At 36.7% G+C, this 26212-nt stretch overlaps 1 protein-coding gene across 1 annotated transcript in view; it reads left to right on the top strand.

Annotated features, from left to right (window-relative positions):
* The first annotated feature begins 13180 nt into the window (after positions 1–13180).
* IntS10 (integrator complex subunit 10) overlaps positions 13181–26212 on the top strand; it is a 212196-nt gene continuing 199164 nt past the window's right edge. The window contains exon 1 of the mRNA XM_090403768.1: positions 13181–13438. Coding sequence (XP_090259894.1) covers positions 13286–13438 — 153 coding nt within the window. The 5' untranslated portion in view covers positions 13181–13285. The remainder of the gene's footprint in view (positions 13439–26212) is intronic.

Raw genomic sequence — 26212 nt, 5'->3', positions numbered from 1 at the left:
AGATTTGTATTTGTTATTATTATAATTATATCTCCAGGAAGCAAGTACTTAAAGAGGAATATCATTCACACCAGCATTCATACCTTTTCATTAAACTCATTCAGACTAGATGCACACAACTGACTACTGAAACAGGTAAACTGTTCCACTCATTCACGGCCCTATGAGAGATAACTTTAGCTGTTACCTACACAAAAACTTTATTTCCATGGATTCCCCATTCTTATCTCCCTATCTTCCACATAATGAAACATTTTATCAACAGATATCCTATAATGCCCTCTAAAAAGTTTATATGCATCTATCACATCACCTATCTTTCTTCTGTGTACAATGTCTATAGTCCACATACTTTCAATCTTTCCTCTTGATTTATATTCCATAATCGTGAAATGATCCTTGCAACCCTTCTTAACAGTTTTTCCACAGCTTCTTTATGACTTTGGAACCAAGGAGAAGAAATCTGCTCACAATAGACAAAGTGGGTCATAACAAGAACTAGTGATACAAAATTATGTCTTTATTCTTACAAAACAAGGTTCGTTTCAAAATCGCAATTCCTATCTGAGTGGAACTGACAATATTTGCAACGTTATCTTTGAACTTCAGTTTTATATATCCACCATAACTCCGAGATACCTCGCTTCATCAGTTTCTTGCAACAAAATCACAACAATACAAGATCACGTTATTGGAAATTTCACCACACTAAAGTGAATAAATGCATGATGTACTTACCTAGAATTGACAGTCATTAGCCTTGGCCCACTGTTCCAGAATATTCAAATCATTCTGTAAACATTGGATATCAATAGTATCCCTGACTCTTCTATCTGTTTTGCATCATCAGCAAACATCTCTTGTCATGACGTTCCTAATAATAATAATAATAATATAATGATAATAATAATAATTATTATTATTATCATTATTACGGGCAACTACAAGGAGTCCTCAGACTCATCGAGAGAGGCCATAAATATCATGTCAATAACTATCCAACATTTGCACACTATCTATCAGTAGTCGCTCGTGACTTGAAATCGTAAGTCCACTGCAAGTACACTGTACTGACACTGTAAGTACAGTGTATACGTGTTTTGATAAAATATCAAAATTATGATAAAATTAGGGGTGCTTAAGGGTCAAAGCTGTATAACTGAGAGGAGACCTCCACAAAACATATGAAAAGATAAAGGGTTACTACAATTTGTAGACCGTGTTTTTGTCGGAACCGTGTTGTATAAGTACTGCGTTCAACAAAGGTTACTACAATTTTAGACCGCGTTGTATAAGTACCGCGTTATACAAGGATTACCTGTACTTCAATTCTGCTGCTAAGTGAGTGTGCCACCCATGAAAACGCGCGTGCATTCCAAAATGAACAGTTCGCGAGTACAGACGTGAAACTGAAACGGAGATTGACAAGAGGTAGGGTTGTTCCCGCCACGAAGTGCAGATGACAACGACAGTTCAGTGATGTTTTTGGACTCAAAATTATACGATTCAGCTAATATAAATACGCGTAACTATTGCTTTTGTTCATCAGGGCTTCTGACCTAATGTCCAATCCTCACCTTCTCGTGGTGCACCCTGTTGGGTATCTACTTTGATACTGAACGAACGAGGATGGGCTGGCAATTTGGGATTTAGCCGACCAAATTGTATTCTTATTGGTTAAACCAAAATAAAAAATGATGGTACAACATGACAAAATTTCATGCCGGCTGGGGCGTCGCCCGGTTAAACAAGGCCCCCGTTGTTTTCGCCAGGGAACCAGGGCGAACAGCGAAAAGTCAGCTACTGGAACAAATCTGAAAACAAACCCCAACTGAACATCACCAGAGTTAAAGATCGGTACTATCAACGTAAGAAGCCTGAATGGCAAAGAAATGGAGCTAGCTGAGGAATTAGATAAGTACCAGATCGACATAATAGGGGTGACTGAAACAAAAAATACCAAAACTGGGGAGATCTTTCTGAGCAATAAATACAAAATGTTATATTCAGGCAATGACAATCAAGGAAAAGAAGGAGTAGCCATAGTATTCAACACAAAATACGAGGCTAATCTTCTTGAATGGCAGTCAGTCTCAAGTAGAGTAATGTGGGCAAATATGAGAATGGGGAACTGGACAATGAGACTTATTTGTGCCTATGGTCCCACAGAAGGTTCTACTAAGGTAGAAGTGGAGGAATTTTTTGAGGCTTTAGAAAAAGCAACTGACACAATGAAAAAGGAAAAGTTGGTCCTTGTTGGGGATCTAAATAGTAGAGTAGGAAATGATTGTGAGACATACAAAAATATTTTGGGAAAATTTGGAGAAAAGAGCAAAGCTAATAATAATGGCAAATATCTGTTGGATTTCTGCTCAAGACATGGACTGGTTATTACTAACACCATGTTCCAACATAAAAATGTGCACAAATTCACATGGAGAGAAGAGGCTAGGAATAAGAAAAGTCTCATTGACTATGTTATTGTTGATAGTGATGTTTTCTCCCTGGTGCAGGACACCAGAGTGTACAGAGGATTTGAAATTGGAAGTGATCACTATTTAGTCTTGAGCAGGATAAAATTGAATTTCATATTGAAAAGAATAACATGTAAGAAAGTTTTAAAGCGAATAAAAGTTGAGCAGCTCTCAGATGTAAACTGTAGACTAAAATACAGAAATATTATTGAAAAGAAAATGAAAGAGTTTGAGAACAGGAATCAAGCCTTGGAGATTTAGTGGCAAACTCTGAAGAAAACACTGATTGATTCTGCCAGAGAGGCATGTGGTGAGGTTGTGTGTAAGGATAAAAAAAATCAGAACTCCCTGGTCTGGTGGACACAGGAAGTTAAAGAGGCAGTGAAGGAAAAGAAGAAAGCATATCAAAAGTTCCTGGCAAATAAGTCAGCTTTTACTCTTACAGAATACAGAGACAAATGTAAGAAAGCTAAACTGTGTGTAAAACTAGCTAAACAAAAGTCATGGGAGGATTTTGGCAAGAATATAGAAAATAAATATCAAGAAGGTGGCAAAATATTCTGGAGGTTGTTGAAGAAGCTTAGGAATGGAGGAAAGAGTGCTGTAAAAGGAATTAGAGATGATAAAGGTGACATGAAAACAGGAGAAAAAGATATCCTTGAAGTATGGAGTAATTACTTTGAAAAACTGCTAAATGAAACAAGCAGTGATGACAGCACAGTGATAAAAAACACTGACCAGGCATGCAGTCAGGAATACATATCCATACTTGAAGTAGAAAAAGCCATCAATGGCTTGAAATGTGGAAAGGCAGCAGGAGTAGATGATATTCGACCAGAAATGCTGAAGTATGGTGGTATAAAAGTCTTACAGTGGCTGCACTGCATAGTTCAGAAAGCCTGGACAGAGGGACGAATTCCCGATGATTGGAGTAGAGCTCTCATAGTACCCATAGATAAAAAGGGAAATAAAACTGAATGTGAGAATTACAGAGGTATTTCCCTACTGAGTGTTCCTGGCAAGATCTATGCAAGTATACTTGAGAAACGGTTGAGAAGAATTGTGGAAGAAAAGCTTGGTGAAGAACAAGCTGGAATCAGGCCAAATACAGGCTGTCAGGATCAGATCTTCACTTTACGACAAATAGTCGAGAAAGCATGGGAATATAACAAAGATCTGTATTTAAGTTTTGTCGATTTGGAAAAGGCATATGACAAGGTGCCAAGAGAGAAGCTATTCAATACGCTGCAGTTATATGGTGTCAATGGGGCATTATATCAAGCAATACTTAGTCTTTATTTGAGTTGTGAGTCAGCAGTTAGAATTGAAGGAAGTACAGGAAGATGGTTTAATGTTAAATCTGGTGTGAGACAAGGATGTACATTATCCCCTCTGTTATTCATTATCTATATGGATCACATTATGAAGGAAAGTGGTATTAAATCTGATATCAAAATTGGAGATGTTAATGTCAGCTCTTTGCTCTATGCGGATGATGTTATACTTCTAAATAAATCCGCTACAAGTCTGCAAGATTCTCTGACTAAATTGAATAGCTGTTGTAATAGATATGGTATGAAGGTCAGCAATAAAAAGACAAAGACAATGAAAATAGGCAGAATCATTGAAAATGTCAACTGTGTTGTGAATGGAGAACCTGTGGAACAAGTAAAACATTTCAGCTACTTAGGCACAATTTTTACTGAAGATGGTAAACTAAATATAGAAATAGACAACAGAATCAGCAAAGCTGGTATGGTGGGAAGTCAATTGAATAAATTCATATGGAATAAGAGAGAAATTAGTCGGAACACTAAATTAGCTGTATACAAGACTGTGTTCAAACCAGTTTTAACTTATGGATCTGAGAGCTGGGTCAGAAGTAAAACACTTGACCAAAGACTAGAGACCGCAGATATGAGAGTCCTGAGAAAGATTAGAGGCGTGAACAGATGGCATCAATGGCAATATCATATTAAAAATGAGGATATTAGGAAAGAACTTGACATTGTCAGCATCCAGGAATGCGTTAGCAGAGCTAATCTCAGATGGTATGGTCACTTAAATAGAATGGGAGAGGAAAGATTAGCAAAACAAGTGTTCTCTGCCAGGTTGGCAGGAAAACGACCCAGAGGAAGACCAAGATATAGGTGGATTGATACGGTACAAAGTGCCTTAGACGATAGAAATATAAGATCTGATAATGTTGGAGTCTTGACAAGTAACAGACTTATTTGGAGGAAAATTGTAGATAGGAAGTTAGTAATGATGTAATTTTTTCATGTAGTACTGTCACATCCTGTACACCCCTTGAGGGTACATGGCAGGAATTTGATGATGATGATGATGATGATGATGATAAAATTAAAAAAAAATTAAACATGAAAAAATATTGTTTATTATCGATAAAATTATAAAGTTTAGTATAATTCAAAATTACTTAAAAATAAACTCCACTATCATAACCCCAATAATGTTCTAAAATGAAAACTATAACAAATGTTATGTCTTTAATCGTAATTATCATCTGAGTTGAACTGGCAATATTTGCAACGTGATCTTTGAACTTTAGTTTAATATCCACCATTACATAATAATAATAATAACTCCGAGATCCGAGATGGCGGCGCTTGCTAACCGCCTTCTTCACTGCTTACCGATTAATTAGTGATAGCCTTGGGACAGCTATCTCTAACTGGCTACCAGTGGAGATTGAACTGCCCACTCAGTCTCCAAAAGTTAGATAGGGCTAAACGGCCTCGCCTATTCCCTATATACGGCAATTTACTAATTAGCTGATTTTTTTTTTTATGTCTTTAATTGCAATGTCCAAATAATTAAGGAGACGGAGTAAACACGATAAGCACTATGAACACTCTACTACTGGCGCAAACTGCATGCAAATAACAGTGGAATTGCGCGACGAACAGTGCCGCATTGGGATAATAGCTCGCATCTCACTATGACGTGCATATGCTTGCGCGCGTAGCAATATGACACTGTGGTAAACATTGTGCTGCTAGCGTCCTTCACCCACCTAAGTGCTACAAGATGGAATTTCATTATTTTTTATAAAAAATAAGAGAATTATATATGATTAACATATTAAAATGATTAACATATATATAATATTTATAAATATTATATATAAATATATTTATATATATAAAGAAAAATTGGGGGTGCTGCAGTTCTGAGTGCCTATGCTCGAGCTTCCCCTGGTATCTATTATACTTTGCTTTGGACTCATTGACGGTTATGGCACCCAGACCGACTCTGGGAAGCTATTGCACTCATTCACTACTCTGGAAACAAAAAACCTAGTTCTAACACCTTGATAACTACACTCTTACTCAGTTTCCATGATGGCCCCTAGTTCTCCCATAAAAGGCTTCCTGTAAATTAATCTTGTAAAAACCCTTCAGTAATTTGAATGTCTCAATCATATCACCCCTTTTCAGCCTATCAATCAGTTTCTGTAACCCACAAATCTTCATCTTGTTCTAGTAAGGGTCATTCCACAGACCAGCAACCATCTTGGTCACTCACCTGTGGATCCACTCCATCTCCTCTTCATCACCAAGAAAACCTAACCCCCCAGATCTGCATGCATTAGTCAAGATGGGGTTTTACAAAGGCTCCAGAAAGAGAAACAATATCCTTCTTCTCTGCTCATCAAAGTATTCTTCACTAACCAAGTGATCAGATGAACCGTTTTAACCACTTATGTAATGTCCCCCCACTCTCCTTTAACTCCCTATCCACTAAGACTACCACGTCTCTGGCTTCGTCAATTTCCTGGAGTAGAGTTCCACCAATGTGATATAGAGCTGGTAAATTTTAACCCCGAAATGCATAACTTTACATTTTGCCACATTAGACTGACATCCATTCTCCTTTGCCCATTTGCTGATCTATCCAAATCAACCTAAAAGATTTTGTCATCATCTGTATTAACTAATGCTCTAACCAACTTGGCATCATCAGCAAACAATTGAACAGTCCCCTTCAGATCCTTTCCTATATTCATAATGAACAAATTAAATAGTAGCAATCCAAAAACAGAACCCTGCGGCATGCCACTAGTCACAGGCCCTCTTTTAAACTCAAGTCCTGAATAAACTACTCTCTGATATATCTCCATGAACGACCCTCCTATCCGTCTCACCAAAGCTATATCCATCCCCACGTGCTGCAATTTACTAATTAGAATTACATGTGGAATCCTAGTCAAAGGCCATTGGAAAGTCCAGCAGTATTATTGTAAACCCATTATCTTTATCCAACTCAGCTGTCGCTGTATTAAAAAAATATGAGCAAGTTACTGAGGCATGACCTACCCTTCTCAAAACCATGTCACCCCTATACAATAACCCATTTCCATCTGTCCATTCCCGTATTTTGCTTTTGACCAACTTCTCCAATACTTTGACAACAATTCCTGATATAGGTATCGTCAGTAATTTGCTACATCAGTCTTTGAGCCTCCTTTATGCAATCGAACTATTTTCCCATCTTTCTATGCCGGAAGAATCCAGGGCTGGGACTTAGATTAAACAATATGGTCAATGGCACTGGCAATTCCCTCGCCGCTTCACGTAAAAAAATCCGACAGTTGTATTCACATTAAGATTCTGTAATATGCTATGCACTTCCATTTCATTTACTTCAGTTCCCATATAGGCCTTTGGTTCTCTCGTTCCTGCAACACCACGTTGATGATATACTGTTGCAAATGTTCACGTAATAATTCTACTATTTCGACTGATTCAGTTTCCTTCCTACCATCTGCATTCATTAAAATAATTTTGGCATATACATTCTTTCTTTTACTTACATCATATCGATCAAACTGTTTGGGATTCTCGTTAGCCTGCATTGCTAACTTCTTTTCATAATCTGCTTTTTCCTTTCTTACGGCACTATTTACCCTTCTGTCCTGTGCCTTGTACTGCTCTTGTGCCTGCAGGTCACCTTTTGCCTTAAATTCCCTCTGCAATTGTTTCTTTTTGAAGTTCTAGTTAATGATGATATTCATCCATTTAACTCCCAGTTGATGTACTCTCTATGTATGTGCCATTGGCGCACCCAGGGAAGAGGCCAAGGGGCCCTGGCCCCGTCCAAAAGAAAAAGGAAAAAAACATTAGAAAAATTTCTAAAAATCTTTCCCTAATTAAAATTCATTTTTTTAAAAAAATTATGTTGTGTCGTGTCTTGTATTTCTATGCTACTTATGAATTAGCAGTCACATAATGTGGGAATACCCTATAGCACTTTAGAATCCTGGCATCTGTGAACGCAAAGTGAACGAAGTAGTGCTCGGGGGCTACTTCGTTTGCCTGAGCCGGGTCAGAAGAGATCACGGGTATCAGTCATATATTGGCAATCACAACAGATGCTCAGTCAGATTCCCCCCGCCTCCCCTCCAAAAGATTAAATCTTGAGTGCTCGGCATCCTCCAAGATTAAATCCTGAGTGCATGACTGATGTATTTCTATTCCATTATCTACATGAAGCACTCCTTTTCCACTTCCTGTGCACTATCAACATCCATTGCACTGATCCATGAAAACTCATGTTTGTCAATACTTACCAGTCCTGTAATTCCACATATACTCCGTCTCAACTGAAAATTCTGCATATTTAGCTGCCTCCCAGGTTCAAGACCATATGATCGCCCTCACCAATTGGTAGCAAAGTAGCCTTATTCGTTATTGACAAATGCTCCGATACAATTTCTAGAACCAGCACTCTCGAACACCTAGTATATTGTATCACATGCTGCCTCAGGTAATTATCACTTAGTAACTGCATAAATTCCATTTCCTTCTTCCCATGTATCCTCATAATCTGAGATTACGGGTGATTTCCCATAGTTGAAATCACCCATAATCTCACACCAGATAGCCACAAATGTGCTATTTACACTGCCCTTCAATTGACCTTCTACTCTGTTTGGTTGCAGTCCATTGACTCTTATCAAAAACATTCTCCCTCATTCTCTACATCTTCCCTGAACACACTATATCATTCATATCATTCATAAGCGCCTCCGTAGCGCAATTGGAAGAACGACGGTACATTGCGCCCTTCGATTGGAATAGGCCTAAGTTCGATTCTCGTCGCGACGGGAGGAATCTTTATCTGGTCGATTTCAATCGAAGGTGAGTTAGCCGATCTCATATGGAGGTAGCAGGGTTTTTTCTCCCGGAAACTCGGGTTTTTCATCCCGCATACATACAAATCGGCCCATCAGAACACACGCAATTTACAGACAAAAATTACTAGTTGTGGTGGTGTTGGAAGTGGGCGGTAGATGGCGTTGATGGAGATGATTCGTAGTAGAGGTTAGGTGTAGAGAGAGAGAATTGTAGATGTCCTCCCACGATGAGTCTTCGGACTCCTTGGAGGTATCAGGAATAATAATAATAATAATAATAATAATAATATTCCATCCCACTAACTGTATTATCTTCTGTTACCCATGTCTTACTAATACCAATAACCTTTGTCCAGGATGAGCTAACGAATGTCTAAAATTCCTCTTGGTTGTTCCGAATGCTCCTGCATTAGTGTACATAAAGTGCGAAAAACGCTAGGCCCACCGCTGTCCTGACGCTTTTTACTAACTATCCAATCCTGGTTTGTGACCAGTGGTACTAACTTCGGCATATTATACACATTCTTACACTCAGATGCCTTTCTGATGTCTTGGGGAAAGAAACATTCTTCTTCTTTTTCTTTCAATCATTTTTTATAGACACTTCGGGCAATAGGTTTCCTCCAATTCCCTCCATCTGTTTCTTTCCTGAGCTTGTTGGTTTTGGTTATATCGTCTGAACATCTCCTTTTCCGTCTTCCCACCGACCTTTTACCTTCATATGGCTAACACACCAGTGAAACATTTGTCCATCTATTTGTCATTGAGCCTTGCGATATATTTGGCGTATTCCCAGTTATTTTGATGTATGCTTTCTCCAATATCTAAAAATTTTGTTTTAGCTCTTATTTCTTCATTTTATTTATCTTTGAGTCTTATGTTTAGCAGATATCTTTCCATTCTTCTTTCTCTGTTTTTGTTATGTTGTGTTGTGTTTCTTTGCATTTTATCTATTATTTCCGTTTTGATTGGCAATACACATTAGTTGAACAGTCTTGCCCTGCTCTTAGGTTTTATGTTGCTGTTTAAAAATCTCTTCAATTTTACAAAAGGTGACGACCATCCCATTCCTATTCTTCTTTTTACTTCTTCATTGACTCCTCGTTTCTTTATTATTAATATTTTTTCTCTCTCAGGAGCTTGTGTAGCTCAGTGGATGTGGCGTTGGCACACCACGGCGCTTGGCCCCACGAAGGAAGACTTGGTTTCGAGTCTAGTCGGCGACTAGAGGAAATTTTACTAAGCCTTTTTTCGACCGGTTCCCGAGTTAGTCGATCTCTGGCACGGGCAAGCAGGTTTTTCCTCCCGGAAACTCGGGTTTTTCGTCCTGTAAACTCAAGAAAATCGACCGTAGAACCCACATTATTTCAGACATTAAATATATTGTGTTAGGGTTAGGGACCACGGGATGGCGGCACATTTGAGCCGTCTCTCTCTTCACTGCGTACCGCTTAATTAGTGATAGCCTTGGGCCATCTGTCTCTGGGTACCAGTGGAGATTGAACTGCCCACTCAGTCTCCAAAAGTTAGATAGGGCTAAATGGCCTCACCTACTCCCGTATACGGGAATAAAAAGGCGTTAGCTTTTTTTTTTTTATAATCTATTGTACTAAAGTTCTTTCTGAAACCAGCTTGTTCAGAAAGTTGTATTGAATGAAGTCTTGTTTTCAATGTATTGGTTATAATTCTAGTGAAAAGCTTACAAATATGGGATAACAAACTAATAGGTTTGTTATTTTCTATTTTTAATATATGTCCTTTTTTATGCAGTAAAATAATGTTTGCATTATTCCAAATTTGTGGTGCATCTCCTTTTTTGATGCACTTATTGAAGATAATATTCAATTCTTGTCTTTTGAATATCCCCACCTTCTTTAATCATCTCTGATATTAAACTACCCTCACTAGCAGCTTTATTGTTTTCATGCATTTTCAATTTCAGTGTCCAATTTCTATCTTCTTTATGCAGATTCACGTAGAACATTTTCCCCTTACGTTGGTGTAGTTGGGTTCGTTGTAGTTGGTGAATTGAATGGTGGAGACAGAGAGTTGTAGAGTAGGTGCCCTCCCTCGATGAATCTTTAGACTCCCTGGAGGTGTCAAGTAACAACAACAACAATAATAATTACTCTGATCGCTTTTTCCAAATTTGCGGAAATAAAAACAGGAGTTTCATAAAAATATCACTGATATCGTCTTCAGTGGTATCTAGAGCATGGGCATGTACCATGGGACCTCGAAGCTTGGAAAGCAGTGTTATGGAGCAAAAAACATATATAGAAATTCGGAGGAGGCTTTTTCATAATGTGATGCTGTTTTCCTGGTTTGGCCTACAACCTCTGTTTGTGGCGCCATGAACATGGAACTCCGAGAGGTATCCGAAATTTCTGGACAGTGTAATGCTTCCTACTTTGTGGTGTTTCTGTTGAACTGACTATTGTGTCTTTCAGCAAAACAATGCACCCTTTCAAAAGTACACTGCTGTAATTGCGTGGTTTGTGGAAATGAAACTGAGCACAATTGACTGGCCTCCACAGAGCCCTGATCTCAACCGTATTGAACATCTTTTCGATGAACTGGAGTGTTTGGATTTATCAAGAGGCATATTCCCCTACAGTCACAGATTACATTTCTACAGCAAGAATTATTGAAAAAATTTCCTTTGACCGCTATCGTAAGCTTGTGGAAAGTGTGTCCTGTAGGATTGCTGCATTCAGCACAGCGAAAGGAGGTCCACATTATAGTGGCTGCCATGGCTGTTTGTTTCTCATAGCTTCATGGCTGTGAGAAAGATGATCTCAGATCATTTTGTTTCCTACATCATTTATTTAAAATTAAACAGCAGTATTCCAAGCACAGAGCTCTGCCACACACACACACACACACACACACACACACACACACACACACACACACACACACACACACACACACACACACACACACACACACACACACACACACACACACACACACACACACACACACACACACACACACACACACACACACACCTGCCTTCTCCTGGATTCTTCTCGTCCATGCATTGCTTTTTGATATCTGTCCAGTAACTTCCCTTTTATCTACACAGGTTTCACATCCATTCCCATTTGTAGTAATTTGAGTAAGACAATTCCATGTCGTATAAAAAAAACGCCTTTGAAAAATTAGTAGTATCATCTTGTAGCCATTCCTTTTATCTAAATCACACTCTATGATAGAAAGTTAGTAGATTACTATGGCATAATCGGGAAGCCATGCTGTCCCTCATAGAGTATCATATGTACCCATTGCTTAGTTCTCTTTTTGACAAACTTTTCCAGTAGTTTTACTACCACTTATGAGATAGTGATTGGTCTATAATTTGCTACCACATATTTAGATCATCCTTTAGGCAAAGGAATTTTTATTCGTGCTTTCCTTCTATCCCCTTCGGACTTTGCCAGAGATGAGAATTAAATTAAGCAGCCTGCTCAAAAGCATCGCCAATTATCTTTCACATTTTATTAAAATGCAAGCGAATAAACCATTCAATCCTGTAGTTGTATTTGCATTCAATTTCTGCAATAACTGAACTACCTCTCATTCATTAACCTATGTTCTCACATCACTCCCAGTCCCCACTGTCATAACAATATCTTCGCTTGGATGATATTTTTGCACAGTGGTCACACAGTAGCTGAACAGTTCTGTCGGCCTATGTTATCCCTTCTATTCTATGTTACCCTTTTATTCCATCTACATTTGTCATTTGGAAAAGCTCTCCCCCATTTTGCCTCCCCTCAAAGATAACAAACCTCAGCCGTTCAAGCAAAATTAAACAGACTCCTCCTTTCTTCCATTCCTTTTGCTAACACACAGCACTAGTGTGCTATAGGTCTTGTGGATATATATATATATATATATATATATATATATATATATATATATATATATTCCGCATTTTCAGTGAACAAAGCTCTCTAGACACCACCTAACTCCAAATCCATTTAAGTGCAGTCCATGAGCATTGTACAAATCTTTCCTTCCATCAAACTCAGGCCATAGGTCGACAACATTTACATTATTCCTTCTGTACAGCATGCATATTGATTCATTAGTTATTATCGCCCTCCTCAGTTCGTCTCTATAGCTGGGTAGCAGACTTGCGAACTTTACCCTTTCGCTATTATTTTTCGCTTCTTCTATAACTCTTTCACATCCTGCACCATCTAACCTCATCACTAATATTATTAATTTTCGCACGAGAATGATGACTGAACCCTTACGTTTCTTGAAGTTTTTGTTGTTATTTAATATTTATTTTCCTGCTTTCTGGTAAAAATTTTGAAACTTCTGAAGTTTCTACATATATTCTGTTTTGAACTTGGATCTTTAATATCCACTATTTCTATATTATACCAAGATTTTCAAAGATTACACGCTTGAAACTTATCGTCTGCCTTAATATAATTTGCATTTTCTTATAATTTCTTGATGTTATAAGTACGCCAATGTTATTATTAGTAACGGAACGTATACCTTGGTTTCGTTCTGTTTTTCCATTTTTAAACAACTCCACGTGAAATAAACTCGATTTTCATGCTCAGGAAGCGGAAGTCCAACAGTTGTTTACTTCTATCGACAAATCCATATCGCAACGTGCTTCAAAATGGCTCTGGGAATAAATGAAGAAGAGAGTTCGGTTAGTGATGAAAAATATTTAATTTTAATGGCAAAAAAATGCCAGCTTAGTGATCCTCCTGCAGCGAAGGCATGGATGATTACAGCGAAATCACTTTTTCCTGGAAATTTTGACATTCAGGTATGTTAGACTAACAAATGCATTAATTGAAATACTTTTTTCTTCCCTTCGCGTTCAAGCCGTCAATGCTTCTCTACTTCGTAGACTGTTAAAACTTCAAAACTTTATAGGATTCCATGTATTTAGCTTTTCTAATAAGTAACTTGATACATGTACAGAAAACTCATTTGGATCACAAAGTATTTTGCGAAATGGTATGCCGATTTATCTGTCAATACTGATTTATCTATATTGACAGATAAGAGAAACGGTTTTCTATTTTAGGATTTTTCCCAATCTCTCACAAGGACCAACATCTCAAAACAGTTGTCACTCAAAGAAAAAAAAAATCATTAATTAAAAGCCCTACTAAAATGATAATTATGGACGCCGGTAAAATTTGGCGTCTTAAGCAACGAAGGCTATAGACTCGTAAGATGTTGATTATTTTGACATTTAAATTTCAAAACCAAATGTTTGCTTGCTATTTCTGCCCCCCCCCCACCTCCTTTAGGCTGTGTTAAAAGATAGTTTTGATTTTTTTTATGGTACAAAGATATGAAGAATCATACTGCACCAGTACACAGATTAAAGCTTTACATATGATAAACGATTAGTAGTACAATCACCAACATCTATGCTCCTGGTGGCGGTCGAACCTGCAGCCCCTTGGCTGGAGAGGAGCGGATATGCTAACCACCCAGTCAATCAGGCTGGCCATGTTAAAAGAAAGAAGGAATGGAGAATTATGGGCATTGGTTAGTGCTACTTTACCACAAGTTATAGGCATTAGCGAGGCCAGGCTAACAGCAGATGATATAGTTACAGGGATAGGTTTGTGATGAATAAGTATTTTCAGGGACAATAGGGAAGACAGGACAGTGGGTGGGATGGTGGTGATTATAGCAGAGGATTTGCAGCCAACAAGAGTAGGAATCAGTGAGGCAGATGGCAGTTCTTTTGAGGTGATCTGGTGTGAGATTGAGGCTAATAGGATGAAATATCAAATCAGTTACTCTTATAGAAGGTGAGGGGGATGCCAGGGATGATGTGGAAGAATTTGCATTAGGAAGTTAGTATGAGTGCAAGTCAAGTATGGGGAACTTCAACTTTGGAGACATAGATTGGAAGGAGGAAAGATCACATAGTAGGAAGGAAATGGAATTTATACAGTTATCGAGACATAATTATTTGAAGCAGAATGTAAAGGAGGGAACTTGGATGCGAGAGCATTGGATCTAATTATAGGATCAGAAGACCGGTCCATAACTAAGGTGGCTATATTGCCTCCAATTCAGGGAAAGTGATCATGTGGTCTTGACTTGGGAGGTAGCAAAACATGCGGAAATTCTAGTTAAAGGGTATATGTGGAATTACAAGGCAGGTGAATTATGATACACTTAGGAGGCAGCTTGAAGCAGTACTATGATATAACAATCTTAAAGGGAACAATGTTTACAGGGCATGGAGGATAGTCAAGGGGTATCTGGAAGAAGTAATATCTATACCCAAGGTCAGGAGGGTAAATAGGTAAGTGTTAGATGGTTGAGTAGTATCATTAAGCATAAGCTGCAAAAACAGAAAATGTTGAGGGGACTGTATAAGGATAATGGTGACCACCATAGTAAGGAAAGTAAAATAAGATAATAAGAAATTAGCCAAGAAGGCAAAAAGAAATTGCAAAGAGTTTTTTTTTATCTGTGGCAATAGTGTGAAGAATGAGTATGGATGGATAACTTTAATGAGTGCAGATGGTAAAGAGGTAACAGAGGAAGGCAAAATTGTTGAGCTATTGATTGATCACTTTCCATAATTATATCATCCAGGTGAAGCTATTGTTATGGCAGTGATGACAGAGACTGTGAGAATGGAGATTGATGAATTGAAGGTATTTGGATATTGCATAATCTGAATGCAAATACAGCTGTGGGATTAGATGAGATATTGGCTTATGTTTTACCAGAATATGCAGGGGAACTGGTGATGCCTTTTGACTAGGCTGTTTAAATCTCAGCACTGGCAAAGTCCCAAAAGAGTTGAAAGACAGTAAAACAATTCCATTGCATAAGGAAGAATCTAAGTATGTAGTAGCAAATTATAGACCAATCAGTATCTCGAGAGTGGTAATAAAAGTACTGGAAAAGTTGGTGAAAAAGAGAATATAGGAATGGATGGATAAGAATATGATACTGTACAAGGAGTAGCATAGCTTTGTGGTGTGTTGGTAATGCCTTAGTAATCTAATGATAGAGTGACAACTGAGTTGGATAAAGGGAATGGCTACACAATGATACTGCTGGATTTTGCAAAGGCATTTGATAGGATACTGCATGGAATCCTGTTATGTAAACTGCAAAACGTGGTGATGGATATGAAACTGGTTATATGAATAAAAGGATGGCTGATGGACTGATACTAAAAGTAGTATATGCAGGCACAGAATGTTATTATTATTATTATTATTATTATGCAAAATATTATTGCACCAAAACCATGAAGGTTTTGGTGTAATAATATTTTATATATTGTTGTATATTGCATCATTGCTCAGAATTGTGATGTGGACAAAATTATTTTTTCAGTTATATGTCAGTCAAAATTCTGTATATTACTGATCATAATTTTACACATAATTTACCCATCCCACATTAAAACTTTTTTTCACAGTTAATAATAGTGTGAAAAAAAAATATATTTATTTATTTATTTATGATTTATAAAGTTTATAAGGTAGAACACCAGAATAAGTTGATAACATTTATTTATTTCGTAGCACGATGTTTCATCCATTGCACAGGATTTCTTCATGTGTAAAGAAACAAACTAGTAGACAAAACATTAAGGACTAACAATGGTGATAACTGTTATCACCATTGTTAATTATTTTTTAAAAATTATTTCTAATTATTTCAAATGTTCTGTATGTTTATGCATTCATGTGAACATTCTTGACTAATGAAGGCTAGGATGTATTCAGACAAGTTAATACTTTGGTTAATATTTAAATGTTTAGGATCTAATGCTACTATGATTTCCAAAGATTCTCATATTTTTCTTTCTTTTATATCATAGCAACATATTTTTTTTATATATATATGTGGCGATCAGCTTTTACTCGGTTGTTATACATTTGAAAAACAATAGATTTAATGACTCCAAGACCGAGATAACATATAAAGATTTTAATGATAAATACTACTAGTTTCGGCATATAGCAGCCTTCTTCAGGTATTTATAAAGGAAAGGAATACTATTAAACATTGAATTATTTAAACAAACTGGAAATTACAGGTACAAATTGCCTCACATAATCGATACATAAAAACGTTGTATTTTTCAAGTTGTTCCAACTGGCGTGCCATTGTTTGTTGCAATTGTGCGTGCAAGTTCACGTGAACGCCAATATTGAATAACTGCAGCATGGCTATCTGGGATGTTATAACTTAAATTATTATTTAAGTGGACCGGGTTTAGTAGGATTTCCCTTGATTCTACGATTTTCCTTTCAAACTCATCTTCGCAGCGAAAAATATTTTCTGATCTATTCCAGCATACAGAGTGGCTTTGTTGGTCATCATTAGGATTATTTGAAAAAAGAACATGACTGGATAACGCAGTTGCATGAGATCTTTTGTATGAGATGTCTCTCTTATGCTCTTCTATGCGTTATTCAATAGATTTGTTAGTTTGACCAAAGTATGGGATATTGCAATCACACCACAATTTATATACTCCAGGGTACTTAAGGTTGTGATGAGTAGGTTTTGGATGGCTGATTAGAGAGCGGATTTTTGGAAGTGTGGTGAAGAAGGTCCTGATATTATATTTTTTAAGGACTTTAGCTATTTTCTTAGAGACTGTGCTAATGTATGGAATGGAGATGCTACCTTTAAAATTAATAGTCTCTGTTGTGCACTGCTTAGGAGGGTTCAGAAGAAATTTCTTAATTGTTTTTTCAGAGTATCCATTTTGTTTAAAAATAAGAGTGAGGTGATTCATTTCTTTTTGTAGTTCATCTTGTTCATTTAAGAGAGAACGTGCTCTGTGTCCTAAGGTAGATATAATTCCAAGTTTTTGTGGTGGAAAATGATTAGAAAGATTATGCAGATATCTATTGGTATGCGTAGGTTTTCTGTACATAGAGATTTTTAATCTTTCAGAGCATCGTGTAAGCATAACATCCAAAAAAGGTAAAGAGTTATTATTTTCTATATCAGCAGTAAATTTTATATTAGGATGTTGGATGTTTAGATGACGAAGAAAATCTGTGAGAGCTGTGTGCCTGTGATTCCAAATAATTATCTTATTAAAAACAGAAATATTATCTGTTTTGAAGATGAACTACAAAAAGAAATGAATCACCTCACTCTTATTTTTAAACAAAATGGATACTCTGAAAAAACAATTAAGAAATTTCTTCTGAACCCTCCTAAGCAGTGCACAACAGAGACTATTAATTTTAAAGGTAGCATCTCCATTCCATACATTAGCACAGTCTCTAAGAAAATAGCTAAAGTCCTTAAAAAATATAATATCAGGACCTTCTTCACCACACTTCCAAAAATCCGCTCTCTAATCAGCCATCCAAAACCTACTCATCACAACCTTAAGTACCCTGGAGTATATAAATTGTGGTGTGATTGCAATATCCCATACTTTGGTCAAACTAACAAATCTATTGAATAACGCATAGAAGAGCATAAGAGAGACATCTCATACAAAAGATCTCATGCAACTGCGTTATCCAGTCATGTTCTTTTTTCAAATAATCCTAATGATGACCAACAAAGCCACTCTGTATGCTGGAATAGATCAGAAAATATTTTTCGCTGTGAAGATGAGTTTGAAAGGAAAATCGTAGAATCAAGGGAAATCCTACTGAACCCGGTCCACTTAAATAATAATTTAAGTTATAACATCCCAGATAGCCATGCTGCAGTTATTCAGTATTGGCGTTCACGTGAACTTGCAAGCACAATTGCAACAAACAATGGCACGCCAGTTGGAACAACTTGAAAAATACAACGTTTTTATGTATCGATTATGTGAGGCAATTTGTACCTGTAATTTTCAGTTTGTTTAAATAATTCAATGTTTATTAGTATTCCTTTCCTTTATAAATACCTGAAGAAGGCTGCTATATGCCGAAACTAGTAGTATTTATCATTAAAATCTTTATATGTTATCTCGGTCTTGGAGTCATTAAATCTATCATTAAATCATTAAATATCATTAAATCTGGAGTCATCAATATCTTTATATGTTATCTCGGTCTTATAGTCATTAATTCTATATTTTTTTCATATATATATATATATATATATATATATATATATTTGAAAAAAATAGATTTAATGACTCCAAGACCGAGATAATGATTCTATATTTTTTTCATATATATATATATATATATATATATATATATGAAAAAAATGTAGATTTAATGACTATAAGACCGAGATAACATATAAAGATTTTAATGATAAATACTACTAGTTTCGGCATATAGCAGCCTTCTTCAGGTATTTATAAAGGAAAAGAATACTAATAAACATTGAATTATTTAAACAAACTGGAAATTACAGGTAATTTCCTGTAATTTCCATTAAATCTATATTCATTAAATCTATATTTTTTTTCAAATGTATAACAACCGAGTAAAAGCTGATCATCACACACATATATATATAACATGCTGTAGAAAGGGCTCAAAGGCATCAGAATTTGTGAACACAACTGGGCTATTAATGCAAATATGATGTAATATTTACACATCAAAACATGTCCTCTTCATAATGATGGTCCCGACCATACGTGACTTTGTTTGTAGACATTACTCACAAAGTCTCCTTGGTGAGATTTATTTACAGGGTAGTTCACCATTGTTTTCCTCAACTCCCTCCCCCTAATTTTATCTGGGCTTGGGACTGGTATATGGCTGGGACGTATTTCTGACTGTAATCCATGTGTTCACGGATTATATATATATATAATCCACACATACACACACACACACACACGCACACACACATACATACATATACAATTCTCGGTAGTTCACCATTGTTTTCCTCAACTCCCTCCCCCTAATGGTATATGGCTGGGACATATTTCTGACTGTAATCCATGTGTGTTCACAGATTATATATATATATATATAATCCACACACACACACACACACACACACACACATACATACATATACAATTCTCGACATATACTCTCATCCACTCATCCATGGCAAGTAAATTTTATCAGTTGATGAGTAGCAACAGACATAGCAGAATGAAATATTTTTTATTTAATAAAAAGTAGCATTATAAATAAAATCTTTTCTAACTTTAAGAAAACAAAAATGAACATGCATAATATAAAGGACCATTAGTGTAACAGATTATATTTTCCAAAAGTAATCAATCTTGTTTTTTACCTCTTCTTCCTATTCTTTTTTTGACTTGTCCTTATTAGAATGTTTCTCACAGAGGGAAAGTGTTCTGCAAATATGGATTCATCACTGTTGATCACTTTATGGAAACTTCTATTGAGATACTAGGACTACTTCTTCTGCAGCTTGTCCTGCTTAAGTGGGCTCACTGTATTTGGTGAGTCACCTCCACATCATCCTGTCTTGGGCTGTAACCACATCCAAGTTCTTCATCCTCAATTCCTCCTCCTCCACTAGCTCCCTCCATCTCTTCTTTGGTTGCTCGTGCTTCCTCCTCCCCTGTACATCCATCTATATGCCCTTTCTTCTCACATATTCATCCTCCCTCCTCATCACATGACCAAACCATCTCAACCTCGCCTCCTGTATCTTCACTCCTAAGTTCGTGACTTTCACCGTTCCTTTACATAGTCATTTCTCAGACAATCCTTTCTGGTCACACTGCATATCCACCTAAGCATTCTCATCTTCGCTACCTCCATCATGCTCCATCAGCATGATGGAGGTAGCATGATGAAAACTGTGGCCCTCAGGGCCACAGTTTTCTTATTATACATCATAGCTGGTCTCACTACTGTCCTATAGATTTTGCCTTTTAGATTGATTGTCACCTTTTTATCCTATATCACTCCAGCCATCTCTCTCTCTCTCCAGTTCTTCCATTCTGCTTTTATCCTGCATCTCACTTCCTTCTCAGCCTCTCCATCCTCTTCCACTGTTGAACCTAAGTACCTAAAGTCCCTAAACTTCCTGATGACATTTTCTTCCAGCTCCAGATCTATCTCCTGGCTGCCGTCAACTTGCAACACATATACTCTGTCTTACTTCAGAGAGGTACGAGAGGTACAGTCTCGTACCTCTCTCTACCAGTATCTTTCCTCCATCTTTGCAGTTTAGTTGCCACTTCTTCTCTTGACTCTGCTTACAGCAAGATGTCATCCACATACAACATTGTCCAAGGCACATTTTCTCTCACCTTCTTCGTTACCACCTCCATCACAATATTAAACAGGAACGGACTTAATGCTGACTGTTGATGCAAGCCAACTGTCACTTGAGATACTAGGACATTTTAAAAAATAAATAAATAAAAATAAAAAGAGGGTGTTGAGTGAGTACTTAGTGTGTGTGTATGTGTGTGTAGAGTAGGATTTTGCATAATTTGTTGAGTCCTGTATATATATATAATATTCATCAAAGCTTGATTTGTTTCCTCAGTCTTAAGTAAAAGGATGGTTATATTCCACTAATTCAAGCCCTACCCAAGGGCCTATGAGTTGTGGAAATACTTTCTGAAAATGAAAGCTGTGCCGAATAAAGCGGCCTTTTGCAGCTGCCCAATTTTTAATCCATCTAACTCGAGTGCTTCTAGATATTTTTTCAATGTTTTAGGGATGGTGCCTAAAGCACCTATTATTATGGGAACAACTTTCGTTTTCTTTTGCCAGATTCGTTCAACTTTGACTTGCAAATCGCGATACTTTGTAATTTTTTCAATTTCTTTGTCGTCAATCCAACTATCTCCTGGTACTTATAGCCATGTACTATTTTCAGTAAACACAAATGATGAAGGCCGTCAACATGAGATAAACTGGACAACAACTTCAAACCTTAATATTTGCCATAACAAGGTAGAATGCTGCATAGTCGAATCTAAGGAAATTGTTTTGGACCCTCATCACATAAATAATAACCTTAGTTATAATCTACCGGACTCTTTCAGCTCTACTATCTGATATTGGCACACTCGTGAAGTCAGATGCACACAGATGCCCAACAATAGAACTTCAACATGGACTGTAGCTACAGTTCAAAGCTAACTGAATTTTATACTAGTCGTTTTTATAGTGATACAATGTTTCTTATAGTGTTTTTTATTTGCTTTCTATGTTCCCACGCTTGAAGAAGTTGGACAATCCGATGAAACATGTTGCATTTTGAATAAATTTAATTGTTTTTTATCGGTTCTAAGTCAGTATATATAAATATGAATACACACACACACACACACACACACACACACACACACACACACACACACATATACAGGGTGTTCGGGATAAATTTGACATATTTATAATTAATTATATTTTTCCGTAAGTTACATGTATTAACACACTTCTCTTCATTTAAAAGTTTGGACCCTTCTTCATTCATATACAAGATGTCAGAAAGGATGGATAGCTGGAACCCACCTGAATCATGGAAGAGAATAACTTGTATCATGATGATTCGTGCCCGCCATCAAAATAAGGATATTACGACTGCTGCCCAATGCTCCCTGAATACAGTAAAAACAATCAGGCATGAACTAGAGACTTGCAATGGTGACTACGAGGATGTAGCAAGAAGAAAGATCCCTAGCAGACGATCTGATTGCGTTCGTACAGCAGAATTCCTCGCAAATCTGCAGGAACAGGTGTTGAAGAACCCTGGCATTGGAATTCGGGCTTTGTTCGTGGAGTTGCTAACTGTAGTCAAGCCCTGGATAACAAGGGTAGCCAATGGTAGGCCGTATGTATGGCAGCAGGATTCGGCCCCTTGCCACACCTCTGGGAAAAGTCAAAAATGGTTGTCTGAAAATTTCTACGACTTCACCAGTCCAAATGTTTGGCCTCCAAACTCCCCAGACCTTAACCCCATGGATTATTTTGTATGGGGCGCAGTTGAAAAAGACACCAATCGCACTTCCAGTAATACAAAAGCCCAGTTAATGGATAAAATTAAAACAGTTTTTGCGGCCCTTCCCAGGGAGACTGTAGCATCAGCTTGTTCGAGGTTCCGAAGCAGAATTGAAGCTGTGATCGATGCTAATGGTGGTTATTTTGAGTAAATCTTGTTGATAGTATTGTAATTAACTCTGCCTGTAATGTTTTTTTGTCAATTCATTAAATTTAATAGATACAAAGAAGATTTTCTTTTTCCTTACGAAACTGTCAAATTTATCCCGAACACCCTGTATATACAGCTAAATCTCTTTTTTTTTTCTTTTACATGGCCTGTTTTTTACACTATATCGAGATAACATGGTTTAGAAAACAGAAGTAATTCTATTTTTACATGGCATATTTTGATTTTACACAATTCAAAAGGCGCTTATTTTTAAAATCTCTGTTTGAATTCAGTTCTGTTAAAATGGGTATTTCCATTATAATTATCATTTCCCTGGAAAATATATTTCTACTTAAATTTGTACTTAACTAGAAGCTGTCCTTGAGAATCTTGATGAAAAAGAAAAACGTGATGATGATGATGAAGAGATTCCACTCACTGCAGGAGTAATTAAAGAAGGGCTTCAAATGGCTAGTAAATTGCAGTCATTTTCTTACGCATCCTCTTTAAACATGAACTGAAGTAATGTATGGTGATATGAAGAATTATAAAGATCTCGTCAAAACAGGATCTCAACAATTAATTACAGAGATTGTGTCGTGTTAAAAAAAATCAACCTTCAGAATTATTGGAAATTGGTGCTAATTTTGTTCTTTTTACTGAAGAAAATGTTTCGCTACAGTATGAACAAGAAGGCCAAAGTGTTTCAAGAGTGTGGAAGTGATTTAATTCTAGTCTCACATAAAAGAATGCAGCTACTGTCAGAAAGCGACGGCAAAAAAATTTAAGACCCTTTTTGAATTTCTGTTTTATTAGTGACACACTGTTTTCTTTAAGAAAGATACATATGTATATACTTTAAATAAGTATTTATAATTTAAAAAAAAACTTCCCATTAAAATTAAATAGTTTTATTCAATGATTTTCATATATTTTGTTTGAAAATAATTTATTGTTCTTATCGGGTTTTCACATCTGGAACCATTCTTCTGTTTTTTCATATGCACTGTATTCTTTTTTACACGGTCTTTTCTGAAACCAATCTACCATGTAAATGGAGAATTGGGTGTATATATATATAGATTCTGGGCAGTAATCACACACACATATATTCATATATATATATTTTATCTTTTCCCTCTTCTTTTTTGAATATTATTAGTAGGAAATCACGAAAAACTGTCATCAGATGGTATACCCATATCAAATTCTGGAAAGAGTTACCATATGGAAGTTTTTTCAGTTAGCCATGCTACCAATTATATATTTGGTTTAATCCTTTATCTAAGTGTAAGCAAACAAAGTTTGTGCCTGAAGTATTTTCGGGACTGGGGCAACTCGTGGTAAAGGTGGAGTAAGTTCTGATCACTTGCCTTAGTATCCATATGTATCCCTATCCATAGAGTTACCATATGTTATATATAATCCAATCTTTTACCCATTTTTTAATTAATAAATAAATATACACAAACGCACATATTCATATTCGTAGAAACCACATCACTGTAACCTGCTGTAACCATGTTTTATTGGTAATTAAGTTTGAATGCAATTTGAAAAAGGATAATAACACAAAAATTGTCACATATAATGAAGTAGGTAATATAAAACATTTTTATTTTTGATTAATATTTGGCTCTTTTTGGTACAAGATGAGACGTAATTAGGAAATTACAACAAACTTGAAAAATTTGCAAATATTTCAAAATAGAGTATGCAGTGATATTTTCACTGAAAAACAAATACTGGTATCAAAATTTAGTTCAACTACAGAGTTTTACTAACATTCAAAGCTAAAAATTCACTTTTTTGCTGTTGAATACTTTGTGGATCCTCAAATCACAGCAGAGGTGGACCAAGCTCTCATCACTCCTTGTCTCAGTATCTCCACAGTGCAAAGCACATCCCCTTGCAGACATGTATGATACTATGCATTAAGGGAAGGGCCACTACCCAGATCAGTTTCGACCTTTATTGAGGTCTCGTCAGTGGGAGGCAGACCCAGAAGTGGTGATACTAAGGCAGAAGCATTGGAGAGGTCATATTTACCTATTCGAGTTGCCAACAGGTGTACCACCTTATTATTAAATTACTTTGGATTTAGAAAAAGATGGTGGAAGTTTATTTTGTACTTGGTTAGACTATAATAAATTTAGTTTAACCCTTTATCCAAGTGTAAGCAAACAAAGTTTGCACCTGAAAATATCTTCAGGACTGAAGCAGGGTGGTACACCTGTTGGTGTACCAACATAGAAGCCACCATTGGCTTTATCCAAGTGTAAAGGATTAATCAAAATAAACTTCCAACACCTTTCTCTAAATCCAGAGTAATTTAATAATAAGGTGGTACACCTGTTGGCAACTCGTATAGGTAATATGACCTCTCCATTGCTTCTGGGTCTGCCTCCCACTGACGAGACCTCAAGAAAGGTCGAAACTGTTCTGGGTGGTGGCTTTATCCTTAATGCATAGCATTATACATGTCCGCAAGGAGATGTGCTTTGCATTATGGGAGATACTGAGACAAGGAGTGATGAGAGCTTGGTCCACCTTTGCTGCAAGTTGCCAGCAGGTGTACCACCTTGCCTCAGTCCTGAAGATATTTTCAGGCACAAACTTTGTTTGCTTACACTTGGATAAAGGATTAAACTAAATTCATTATAGTATTACCAAGTGAAAAATAAACTTCCAATAAAAATATGTTTATGTAAGCTGATGCAGTTTCTATGAACATGAGTGTATATATTATTATTATTATTATTTCACACCTCCAGGGAGTCCTAAGACTCATTGAGGGAGGGCACCTGCTCAATAACTCTTCGTCTCCATCACTCAACCTCATCCACAAACCGCCTCATCTACACCAACGCCATCTACTATCTACCATCACCACTATTATTTTCACAGACAATCACAAACATTTATGCCCATGGCGGGATTTGAACCCGCTTTTGGCTGGAGAGCAGATATGCTAACCACTCGGCCAACCAGGCCTGCCTGGTTGGCCGAGTGGTTATTTTATTTTTCTGAAATTTTCTGAAAAATTTCCAATTATTTTTCTGAAAGCATTTGTAAATGGTAAAAATAAAACTTATCAGGCTGTATGCTGGTATGAAATTGTGAGAAGTGTTACTAAAACCTTTCACTAATATAATTATATAAATAATCTTATTATGTTTTGGGAGATGGTGTATTCTCCTGCTACTTACATTGGGACCATGAAGTGAGATATGTGTCACTTTATGAACAGAAAAGAAAAAGCCCTCTCTCTCTCTCTCTCTCTCTCTCACACAACACACACACACACATGTGATGCTTTATAACAAGCAGCTTGGCTGACCTCCAGGCTGCAAGTTCAAATTCCACTGTGGATATGGAAGTTTCTGATTGTCTGTAGGTGAAAGATGAATTTCATTGCCCAATATGAGACCACTGCCCACTTATTAGAGACCTGAAATGGCTTGGAAAAAAGTTCCATATTTGGTCTTCTAGAGCTGTGCTTCCCAAACTTCTGGAT

The sequence above is a fragment of the Typopeltis vanoorti genome, chromosome 14 (genome assembly GCF_054136105.1).
Source record: "Typopeltis vanoorti isolate ZY-2024b chromosome 14, IOZ_Tvanoo_1.0, whole genome shotgun sequence".
Lineage (NCBI taxonomy): Eukaryota > Metazoa > Arthropoda > Arachnida > Uropygi > Thelyphonidae > Typopeltis > Typopeltis vanoorti.
The sequence above is the reverse complement of the archived record's forward strand: the minus strand, read 5'-3'. Positions and strand labels throughout refer to the sequence as shown.